The 12,508-nt window shown below is 35.5% G+C and overlaps 1 protein-coding gene and 1 long non-coding RNA gene across 4 annotated transcripts; one reads left to right on the top strand and one right to left on the bottom strand.

Moving 5' to 3' along the window:
- Nucleotides 1-1,482: 1,482 nt before the first annotated feature.
- Nucleotides 1,483-8,103, top strand: LOC125856584 (uncharacterized). Of its 3 annotated transcripts, none has more exons than XR_007445538.1 (3): nucleotides 1,483-1,503; nucleotides 1,863-1,952; nucleotides 8,063-8,103. It is a non-coding gene; the product is annotated as an uncharacterized LOC125856584 (long non-coding RNA). The 3 variants fall into 3 exon arrangements; XR_007445537.1 differs by lacking the exon at nucleotides 8,063-8,103 and adding an exon at nucleotides 7,614-7,655; XR_007445536.1 differs by lacking the exon at nucleotides 8,063-8,103 and adding an exon at nucleotides 7,438-7,479.
- Nucleotides 8,104-8,538: 435 nt separating this feature from the next.
- LOC125856574 (putative late blight resistance protein homolog R1B-8) lies at nucleotides 8,539-11,753 on the bottom strand. The gene is made up of 4 exons (XM_049536151.1): nucleotides 11,228-11,753; nucleotides 9,074-10,966; nucleotides 8,824-8,923; nucleotides 8,539-8,769 (listed from the first exon to the last, which is right to left on the bottom strand). The coding sequence occupies exons 1-4, from the start codon at nucleotides 11,751-11,753 to the stop codon at nucleotides 8,658-8,660; spliced, it is 2,631 nt and encodes an 876-aa protein (XP_049392108.1). The 3' UTR covers nucleotides 8,539-8,657.
- Nucleotides 11,754-12,508: the final 755 nt, after the last annotated feature.

Raw genomic sequence — 12,508 nt, 5'->3', positions numbered from 1 at the left:
TATATCTCATTGATTTATCCTTATGTTGAAAGTATTGTTTCTTACTTCATTATTTTCACCTGATGCATATAAGCTCTATTTAAATTTGTCTTCTTAAACTTGTATGTTAATATTGCTTTGTTGGATTCCATGTGTTCATCTTAAAGAGTTTTGTCTTTGAAATCATATATATTTAACAGTAGTACATAAGTGTAGAAAGGCACTGACCATTTGGACAGTTGTATTTTAAATGCTCAATTTCCTTAATTGATTAAGTTGCTATAAGTTAGAGGCTAATTTGTTTTTCTTTTCTTTTTGCTTATTGTACATATGATGTCATCCGAGTCTATTTTGGACTCTACTCTTGCATATCATTGAGTCTTTTCGAGTCATCCGAACAAAAGGGCAGAAGCTGAAATACAGGGTAAACGGGAGCAAATAATGCAGGAAAAAGGGTTGTGATACACTGCTCTATACACTGATCAGCCACTGTATACTGCCAATACAGGAACGAAAATTGCCTAGAAAAGGTCAAATGCAACAGCAGTCCAAAAGGGCGGACCAAACTAGACAGGCTTCATAACGAAATGGGCTTAAAAAGACCCAAATGATGCAGCCCTTCATTTAGAGTTTAGGACAGGTTTGGGCCAAGTCCAAGAATTTGAATTTGGGCAAAAGGCTAAGTTTGAAGCTATTTCTTCCTTCCTTTATTATTATTTGTATTAACACTAACTTTTTCTTATTTGGTTTAAATTTAATTAAATCCCTTTACAAGGAACCTTTTAAGTTAATTAAATCCCTTTTAGTGATTTTATTTAATTTGTCTTACTTAGTCATTTTTGACAAAAGTAATTTATCCTTTCTAAATTATTTCAAAGTGTTTAGGTTAAATTGTTTCAAATAATAACTATTTCCTTATAGTAATTTTTTTTTCAAGTTAGTCAAATGTATAGTCAAATCGTTGGTCAACCTCGAGTTATCAGATATTTTGAGGGCCTAACACCTTCTCGGAATGTAAATTGAACCCCGAACCCCTTTGGATTTTCAAATGGTTTTATTCTATTTAAATCTTTTGAAAATTTATAAGTTTTCTTAATTGCTTTCAAAAATTACGTGGCGTCTTTCTTCGGAAAATCGATTTGTCTTCAAGTCATAAGTAAAGTCGATTTTCGAAAACAAGTTATTTTTATTTTATTTTTCGATGAAACAATCATCAAAGATATTAACCATTAAACTAACACCACAATAAGATACAATAGGAATAGGTAGCAACCATATCCAAACAACAAGTTGTCCAAGTAGTTTTTTTTTTTTTTTTAAATTATTATATTTAGACTAACACTGCAGTACGATACAATAGGTAACAACCATATCCAAACAACAAGTTGTACAAGTAAAAATTAAGAAAAAAATATTATATTTACACTAACACCAAGATACAATATAATAGGTAACAACAATTTGTATAAGTAAAAGGCAAAACAAATATTATATTTAAACAAACACCACAATACGATACAATAGGTAACAACCATATCCAAACAACAAGTTGTGTATATATAAAAATCAAAAGAAATATTATATTTAAACTAATACCAATAGAATACGATACAATAAGTAACAACCATATCCAAACAACAAATTGTATAAGTAAAAATCAAAACAAATATTATAGTTAAGCGAACACCACAATAAGATACAATAGGTAACAACCATATCCAATCAACAAGTTGTATAAGTAAAAATCGACAAACAAATATTATAGTTAAACGAACACCACAATACGATACAATAGGTAACAACTATATCCACACACCAAACTGTATAAGTAAAAATCAAAACAAATATTATAGTTAAGCGAACACCACAATAAGATACAATAGGTAACAACCATATCCAAACAACAAGTTGTATAAGTAAAAATCAAAAAACAAATATTATAGTTAAACGAACACCACAATATGATACAATAGGTAACAACTATATCCACACAACAAGCTGTATAAGTAAAACTCAAAAAACAAATATTATAGTTAAACGAACACCACTATACGATACAATAGGTAACCACTATATCCAAACAACAAGTTGTTGTCACGCCCCGAGCCTACACCCTGGGCGGGACCAGCACTCGGAGACCATTGCTGGCCCCAAGCGAACCCTTGGCCTGGCTTACTTAACTCAGCGGAAAACCTAACTCAACAGACTCCATGCAATGAAAGGTCCTAAAACAACCTAACTGATAACATCTGGCCAAAAAGGCAACTCGAGTCTCAAAATATAATATTTATAAATACATAGATGAGAGACTCAATACTAACAGACTGACTGTCTATGAAGCCTCTATAACACTGAGATGGATGTTGGGACAGACCCCACAACATCCTAATTAAACAAAACTAGAAACACAAAATAACAGAGTCCTCCGAAAAGCAAGGAGGCTCACCAGTGACTCTGGAGTGCTCAGCTGGATCTACGGCGTGCTGGATGCAGATCCTGGTTACCTGCGTCTGCATTATCATAAGATGCAGGCCAACTGGCATCAGTACATTGAATGTACGAGTATGCGAGCTGGAAAGCTAAACAACAACTTAAGCTTGAAAGGAGTACAAAGGACACTTACCTTGGCTCTGTACAACTCATGAATAACTGAACTCAATATAAAGGCATAAAACACATGCAATGTATATAAAGCTTGTAAAACAGTGTAAACAACTTAGTTCGTTAAAGGAAAAGCAATAACAAACTCACTTTACTTATATAAAAGTAATATAACTTTAGTGGGAGATTCTTTAACCGACAACCACCACTATGAGCCCTAGTGATGATACAATGTTTTACCTCACGTTGCCCAAGGCCCATCCTATACCTTGCCGTGATATAGGACCTTACTTAACTTAGTAGATCCACTAACTTATCTTACGTGATCATCTAAAAAGTATGACCCATTAAATCCCATGTTGGCTATATGGTTCTTATGGAGAGTTGAGTTAATATGAACTCGCGTCCCCAATTCAGTGCTCAATACTACTCCCAAAATATACTTTGGCTCATATGTGTTTTAAACACCTCTTTCTTTAGTTTGAGATAATTGCTCAAAGCTTAACCCAAAGGCTCTTTTGGAATCAATGTTCCCTTTTCTTTGCTCAAATGTGAAAACATTTATAAACTTCTTTGGGAATACATAGTTCCCTAGTAACTTTTGAGAAATGAACTCAACTCTTTACTCTTTACTTTGCTTGAAACTTGAGCCTTAAAACGAAGTTTCAACGTTTAGTAAAGACTCTTGAAAAACTCTAAAAACTTGCTTTGACTTGCTTCTTAACTTCTAGACTTGATTCTTAACTTCACTTGACTTTGATACTAAACTTCCCTTGAATTGGATTATGGATTCAAGGTTCATGATTTGTGATAGGAAAGATCTCTTGATGTTTATGAATAGATTTGATTAGCTAAACTTGAGAAAATTTACGCAAAAATTGATTTTGAAACAGTGGAGTCCGCGTCTTGTCCGCGACGCGGAGCAGATTTTTGTTCACAAAAGGAACTAGTCCGCGACGCGGACTGGTTTCATGTAAGCTGCCCGACTTTTCTCCTTTATTTTTCCAACTCTAAACCCTCTTAACTTCAAAGGTTCTTTCCCCAAACACTTGGGATCATTAAAACCCTTACTATACAATAGATTCAACTTGAAATTACACCCGGAAACATGTACCAAACCAACAAGAACTTCAACAAAACAACCATAAGAATTCAACAACACAACCAATCTTTTCTCGGAATTAAAACAAGTTTGGAGTGTGGGGGAACTGAACCAACCCAACACTAAGATCTCACATACCTTAATAGGGATCACCCCCGACGAAAACCACGACGATCTTGACGAACTTTTCTTCTTCTTCTTCTTCTTCTCTTTCTCCTCTTCTTTCTCTCTTCTCTCAAAAGCCCTAACGCTCACTTTTAAAAGGGAAAAATGATTTAAGATCAATCTAGACCCTTAATATAACCAAAAGAAATGGTTAGGAAAAAGACCAAAACACCCTTACAATTTCGGACTAAACTGCCCTATGCCAACAGCCCAACTTCCAAAGGGCATAACTCACTCATACGGACTCGAAATCAAGCAAACTCGGCGGCGTTAGAAAGATCACTCCAAGAGATTTCCAAACATAACTGGAAATACACCTAAATCATCCTGATCTAGGAGTTATGACTGTTTGAAGTTGACCAAAAACTCACTTTTTCCGTACTTAACTAATTTCCAAATTTTGAATTCTTTCCAAAAATGACTATTTCCAATTATAAGCTTCTTCATAGTTATTTCAAATTGCAAGATGTCACAGTTGTATAAGTAAAAATCAAAACAAATATTATATTTAAGCGAACACCACAAAAAGATACAATAGGTAACAACTATATCCAAACAACAAGCTGTGTATATATAAAAATCAAAAGAAACATTATATTTAAACTAATATCAATAGAATATGATACAATAAGTAACAACCATATCCAAACAACAGGTTGTATAAGTAAAAATCAAAACAAATATTATAGTTAAGCGAACACCACAATAAGTGTAACATCCGGCAATTTGAAATAACTATGAAGAAGTTGGAAATTTGAAATAGTCATTTTTGGAAAGAATTCAAAAATCTGGAAAATTTGGTCAAGTATGGAAAAAGTGAGTTTTTGGTCAACTTTGAACAGTCATAACTCCTAGCTCAGGATGATTTAGGTGTAGTTCGAGTTATGTTTGCGAATCTCGTGGAATGATCTTTCCAACGCCGCCAAGTTTGCGCGATTCCAAGTTTGTATGAGTGAGTTATGTCCTTTGGAAGTTGGGCTGTTGGCACAGGGCAGTTCATCCGAAAATTTTAAGGGTATTTTGGTCTTTTCCCTAACCAATTCTTTTGGTTATTTAAAGGGTCCAAGCTGATTTTTAGATCAGTTTTTACTTTATTTAAAAGAGTGAGAGTGAGGGTTAGGGCTTTGAGAGAGAAGAGGAGAAGAAGAGGAGAAGGAGAAGAAGAAGCAAGGTTCGTGGAGATCGTCGTGGATTTCGTCGGGGGTGATCCCTATTAAGGTATGTGAGTTCATAGTGTTGGTTTGGTTCAATCCCCCACATGCCAAACTCGTTTTAATTCTGAGAAAAGATTGGTTGTGTTTGTTGAAGTCGTTGGTTGTGTTTGTTGAAGTTATTGATTGTGTTGTTGAAGTTCCTTGTTGTCTTGGGACATGTTTCTGGTTGTGTTTCCGAGTTGAATCTATTGTATGTTGAGGGCTTTTTATGATTCTAAGTGTTTGGTGTTGGAACCTTTGAGGTTGAGAGGGTTTAGAGTTGGAGAAAAGAAGGAGAAAAGTCGAATTTTTCTGGGGAAAGGGGTGGCGCGTCGCGCTAGGCAAAGCGCCCCGAGAAGTGTTCTGAACTTCCACCCTTGGGGCCCCGCACCTCGCAGAGCACCTCAGCNTTTAGAGTTGGAGAAAAGAAGGAGAAAAGTCGAATTTTTCTGGGGAAAGGGGTGGCGCGTCGCGCTAGGCAAAGCGCCCCGAGAAGTGTTCTGAACTTCCACCCTTGGGGCCCCGCGCCTTGCAGAGCACCTCAGCAGCACTTCTGAACTCTGAGGGCTGGCACCCCGCGCCTTGCAGAGCGCCAAGGACGCCAAGTTTCCCCTTTCATTCCCCCTTTTTACATGCATGTTCCTTGGTAATGTACCTATGTTTCATAGTTGTTTTCAACACTCCAAGGTACGTCTAAACGTCAAGAACTCACCCATAAACATGTGATCATATACCTTGAATCCATAATCCAATTCAATGCGAGTTAGGATCAAGTCAAAGTGAAGTTAAGGGTCAAGTCTAGACGTTAAGAAGCAAGTCAAAGCAAGTTTCTTAAAGTTGTTCAAGAGTCTTTATTGAACATTTTAACTTCATTTTAAGGCTTAAGTTTCAAGTTAAGTAAAGAGTATCGAGTTTCAAGTTAAGTCAAGAGTATAAAGTTGAGTTCATTTCTCAAAAGTTATTAGGGAACTAAGTATTCCCGAAAGAAGTTTATAAATGTTTTTACATTTAAGATGAGAGAAAACTGAGATTTCCAAAAGAGTTTTGAGCAGTTTTGAGTACTATCTCTTTTAAGAAAAAGATGAGTTTTGCAAAAGAGTTTCTAAAACATGATTAGTATGACCATCGAGTATGTCATCAATGTTTAAACAGTATGTTCTCAAGATACCATCAATGTTTATGCAGTATGACTTCTCGAGTCATCAATGATCATATTAAAATATGGTTTTGATATGTTCTTTTTAGAAAGAGTTTTCAAGAGCAATTACCTCTTTTAAGAGGGTGGTTTGAGCAATTATTTCAAACGTAAGAAAGATGTGTTTAAAAACACTTATGAGCTAAAGTATTTTTTTGGGAGTAGTCTTGAGCACCGAATTGGGAACATGAGTTCATATTAACTCAACTCTCCATAAGAACCATGTAGCCAAACATGGGATTTAACGGGTCATACTTTTTAGATGATCACGAAAGTTAAGTTAGTGGATCCACTAAGTCAAAGTTAAAGTAAGGTCCTATATCATGGCAAGGTATAGGATGGTCCTCGGGCAACATGAGGAAAAACGTTGTATCATCACTAGGGCTCATAGTGGTGGTTATCGGTTAGAGAAACTTCCACAACAGAAATTGCATGGTTCCTCGAGGGGTTCTGCTTAGTATGGATGGGGGTATGAGACTTCATTCATGCATTGCACAAGTAGACTTTGAGAGGAAGCATGATATTTTTATGATATTATAAATATGATTTTTACGTCATGTTTTAAATAGTTTTACAAACTTTATATATATTGCATGTGTCTTATTGTTTTATATTGAGTTCAGTTATTCATGAGTTGAACAGAGCCAAGGTAAGTTCTCTTTTGTATCCCTTTCAAGCTTAAGTTGTTGTTTAGCGGTCCAGCTCGCATACTCGTACATTCCATGTACTGATGCCAGTCGGCCTGCATCTTTTTATGATGCAGACGTAGGTACCCAGGATCAGCATTCAGCACGCCGTTGGTCCAGCTGAGCACTCCAGAGTCAGTGGTGAGCCTCCTTGCTTTCCGGAGGACTCAGATATTTTGTGTTCCTAGTTTTGTTTTATTAGGATGTTGCGGGGTCTGTCCCAACATCCATCTTAGTATTTTAGAGGCTTCATAGATAGTCGTCAGTTAGTTAGTATTGAGTCTCTCATCTTTGTATATATATAAATATTCTCTTTTTGAGACTCGAGTTGCTTTTTGGCAGGTTTTATCAGTGGGGTTGTTTTATACCCTTTCATTGCATTAAGTTATTCTGTTGAGTTAGGTTTCCGCTGAGTTAAGAAAGTCAGGCCAAGGGTTCGCTTGGGGCCAGCAATGGTCTTTGAGTGCCGGCCATGTCCAGGGTGTAGGCTCGAGGAGTGACAATAAGATACAATAGGTAACAACCATATCCAAACAACAAGTTGTATAAGTAAAAATCGACAAACAAATATTATAGTTAAACGAACACCACAATACGATACAATAGGTAACAACTGTATCCACACAACAAGTTGTATAAGTAAAAATCAAAACAAATATTATAGTTAAGCGAACACCACAATAATACAATAGGTAACAACCATATCCAAACAACAAGTTGTATAAGTAAAAATCAAAAATCAAATACTATAGTTAAATGAACACCACAATACGATACAATAGGTAACAACTATATCCACACAACAAGCTGTATAAGTAAAATTCAAAAAACAAATATTATAGTTAAACGAACACCACTATACGATACAATAGGTAACAACTATATCTAAACAACAAGTTGTATAAGTAAAAATCAAAACAAATATTATATTTAAGCGAACACCACAATAAGATACAATAGGTAACAACCATATCCAAACAACAAGCTGTGTATATATAAAAATCAAAAGAAACATTATATTTAAACTAATACCAATAGAATACGATATAACAAGTAACAGCCATATCCAAACAACAAGTTGTATAAGTTAAAATCAAAACAAATATTATAGTTAAACGAACACCACAATAAGATACAATAGGTAACAACCATATCCAAACAACAAGTTGTATAAGTAAAAATAGACAAACAAATATTATAGTTAAACGAACACCACAATACGATACAATAGGTAACAACTATATCCACACAACAAGCTGTATACGTAAAAATCAAAACAAATATTATAGTTAAGCGAACACCACAATAAGATACAATAGGTAACAACCATATCTAAACAAGTTGTATAAGTAAAAATAAAAAAAACAAATATTATAGTTAAACGAACACCACAATACGATACAATAGGTAACAACTATATCCACACAACAAGTTGTATAAGTAAAACTCTAAAAACAAATATTATAGTTAAACGAACACCACTATACGATACAATAGGTAACAACTATGTCCAAACAACAAGTTGTATATATACAAATTAAAACAAATATTATATTTAAGCGAACACCACAATAAGATACAATAGGTTACAACCATATCCAAACAACAAGCTGTGTATATATAAAAATCAAAAGAAACATTATATTTAAACTAATACCAATAGAATACGATACAATAAGTAACAACCATATCCAAACAACAAGTTGTATAAGTAAAAATCAAAATAAATATTATATTTAAGCAAACACCACAATGCGGTACAAGGAGGAAAGACTACTCCTTATGTGATTGATCAGCTGAAAATCCCCTGTTTCTTCTAGAGAGAACTGAACCATTCCTCGAACGACACTGTAAAGTGAAATGACGAAACTCAGTAGAGAGTATATGCAGACCTTCCACTACCTTGTGGAAGTAGAGAGGTTGTTTCTGAACAAATGTCGGCTCATCAAGTGTAGCAAATCATAGTAATGAAAAGGAAAAAACAGTGAAGAGAACATGACAACTAATAGAAAAACAATATAGATCATTCAGGAAAGGTACAATATGTAACATCATCAAACTTCAACCAAACTGTAGAATTTAACAAGCATAGTTAGTTTTTTTTCCTGTTTGCAACACTAACTATTGTATGTTGACAGATAGATATATTTACCTGAATTGAAGGCAGTAACTTTAAGTTTGTTCCTTCCCCAATCCTCGTGTTTTTCCTGGATTTTCTCAGCAAAAGCCACCAAGGAAGGATCACATTTGTGTAACTCAATCAGCTCCAGTGTCTTGCTATCAGCAAATATTTGAGGAATCTCTTCTAAGAAGTGGCAATCTGTGATAATTATGCGCTCAAGGCTGGGGAAATGATCATGAGAGCCAGCGGTGGTTGTCCATTTTACAAGTCTGAGCCCAGCAAGGAGCAAGAACCTCAACTTCTGGAACACAATCTGGTCTGTTGCTTTCCACTCGTTGTCAAGGAAGGCCTCGCGCTTCAGTTGGAGCACCTCAAGTTCGGGCAACTTGCTGATAATAGACATGTATTCCCACGGTAGACATGTGTCGCTAAGTTTTAACTTCTTGAGTTTTTGTGGAAAAGAATCTGGACTTGTAAGACTAAAAAACCTGGTTGTATCCATAGTAAACAGATATTGTATTGCAATACTTAGTGACTCCAGATCTTGCAAATGTTTAAGATTATCTATCCATTTAAGATCTGTAGGATATTCCTCCTCATTTCCGCGAATGGTCAATTTTTTCACTTTCTTAATCCCTTCAAATATTTCCTTTGTACAACAAGAAGGACTCAAACCAGAAACACTCTGTAAGTTTCCGAGAACCTTATCTCCAGGAGAAGATAGAGAAATGCCTTTTGCATAAAGATGCCTTAATTGTGACATTTGCCAAATCTCTTTTGGAAAAGTGAAGACTTCATGTAAATAAAAATCATTCTTAACTAAAATGAGAGTCTGTAGATTCCAAAGATTGGTAACTGGGAGATCTACAAAAGTGTCATAAGTCATGACAGACAAATACCTTAAACAAACAAGGTCTTCAGTAATTTTACTGAGTCTTGAGATTTTATATTTCTCCAAGTCCAATACTCTTACTAGTTTGAAATGAAAAAGTCTTGTTTTTAAATATTTATGATATCCGTAAAGAGAGCGTATTTCAATAGGAGTATACTGACTAGAGTAAGGATCATCAAGTTCTGATTGAACTGACATCCACCTGCAACATTGACGGAAATTTGTGGGTAATTGAGAAACATTGGTGGAATCTGAACCAACAACATACAGAAGATTCTCGCTTTCAGCTTCCTTCGAGCAAAAATCATGAAAAAGATCATGAATCCTACATGTCTTAATTTGCCCATTCAAACTTCGCTTGTCAATAATAACTAGACTTTTCCCAATAAGATCATGTAAAACACGTGCAGCTACTTGTTCAAATTCCTCAACTCCCTTTAGATTTACGAGTCCTTCTGCAATCCATAATCTAATCAACTTCTTCACAGAAATGACATGGGCTTTTGGAAAAACTCCGAAATGCAAAAAGCAAGCTTTCATAAGAGGAGGAAGATCATTGTAGCTCAAAGCAACCACATTAAAGCATTGTTTGTAAGCATCATCATTTACTAATGAGCTTACATTTTGAGCTACTTTAATCCACTCATCCAGTTTACTCTTGCTAGAGAGTATACCAGCAACCGCAGTAATCATTAGCGGTAATCCTTTGCAATTTGTTATAACTTCCTCTCCAACCTTCTCGAATTCATCAATATCTGACCCTCTAATACTGTAATTTTTCCCAAATGCCTTGTGGTAAAACAGACACCGACTTTCATCTTGCGTCAGAGGACGCATCAGTACCAAACCATCTTTAGGATTGGTAGCAGCATACTCACCAACCTTGTTGTCTCGAGAAGTCAACAAAATTCGACTTCTGTTACCACAATCTGGAAACCAATGTGAAATTCTATCCCAAGTGTTTTGGCTCCATATGTCATCCACAACAATCAAATACTTTTCTCCCTTCAAACCCTGTTGTACGCGCTCAGCTAGTTTTCCAATATCCATNCATATGTCATCCACAACAATCAAATACTTTTCTCCCTTCAAACCTTGTTGTACGCGCTCAGCTAGTTTTCCAATAGCCATTGTATTATCGTTTACGTCTCTCATTCTAATAACATCACGAAGGAGGACAAGGAGCAACTTTCTTAAATCATAGTTTTTAGACACAGTAATCCAACCACGAATACGAAAGACCCTCTTAATATAGTTATCGAATAATATAGTTTTGGTAAAAGTTGTCTTACCTATGCCCGCCATCCCCACAACAGAAACCACTTGCAGTTTATTTGCTCCTGAGCTTTTGGTAAGTCTTTCAACCATATTTTCTCTTTCTTTAGTGTACCCTTCCATAACGTTCTCACGGATTGAATCATCTAATCGTGGAGAAACGTTATTTTCATCAGCTTCTGGACAATTATTGTTGATCTTCTGCTTGATGATCAGCTCTTCATTGACAGAATCAGTTACTTGTATAACCTTTTGAGAGACCTTATCAAGCTTCGCATGACAACATTCATCATCATCATCATCCAGATCAATAATAAGTGATTCAACTTCATCTTCTGCATCAAGTGCAACATCTTTGATTCTTACCTGCAAATCCTTGCTAATAATTGGTTCTCCGCCATCACATTTGCCAATTAGTGACTTTTGCAGAGTGTCAAACATCACGTAGAGTGATTCCAATTGTTGCTTATGAATCTCGTTGGACCGTAAAAGCTTGTCTATGGTTACCAACACAGAAGTTAGTGCAGAGTAAGCAGCGGCCATCTCTACCTATACACACAAGTTTCACAAATAATATCAATTGAAATAATTTGGGATATGAAAACCTTACGATCCCAAACCACATCCCATATACTTACTACTCTTAGTAAAGAACCTTTATATATATATATATATGTGCGCGTAATTTAGAAATCATCGAAGGTTAAGTTATATATGTGAAGTTAACGGTACCCGACAACATTCAGGGATGGATGTAGACCCATCGGGCAGAGATAATCATTCCGGTTCTGGTAGAAGTGGTGACCATTCTCAAGAACGTTCTATTTTCTTTTTTCTTCTCGATGAGAGGCTTCCCCAACAGCACTGGCAACCTCCATGGTCTTTCCCAATCCAATCTTTTTCTATTACTGATACCCGGAGCTAGCAACGACTCTCGAAATGGAATTGATTATTCAATATCCTTTTCCTTTTGCGGCGGAATGGAAGAAAAGTAATGAAACCTACTATGGCTACTGAATAACCTCCTTTTACTTTCTCAATAATAAAGCCTTTTGATCTTTGTATTCGTTCGCTTGCGGGCAATTTAGAAATCATCGAATGTTAAGTTGTTTGCAAAAGATAGGACTTGCATGACATTGATTGAAAGTTCGAGATTATTAATTTATAATATAACCTTTTATTTTTAGATGTATAATCTCAAATAATTACTTGGAAAAAATTATTCATATTTAACTCCACATTTTTCGAGACCAAACTAAAATGCACAGATTGAAGACGTATTTTTCTTCTGATCTCGC

Source organism: Solanum stenotomum, chromosome 2 (genome assembly GCF_019186545.1).
Source record: "Solanum stenotomum isolate F172 chromosome 2, ASM1918654v1, whole genome shotgun sequence".
Taxonomy (NCBI): domain Eukaryota; kingdom Viridiplantae; phylum Streptophyta; class Magnoliopsida; order Solanales; family Solanaceae; genus Solanum; species Solanum stenotomum.
This window is presented reverse-complemented; position numbering and strand designations above follow the sequence as displayed.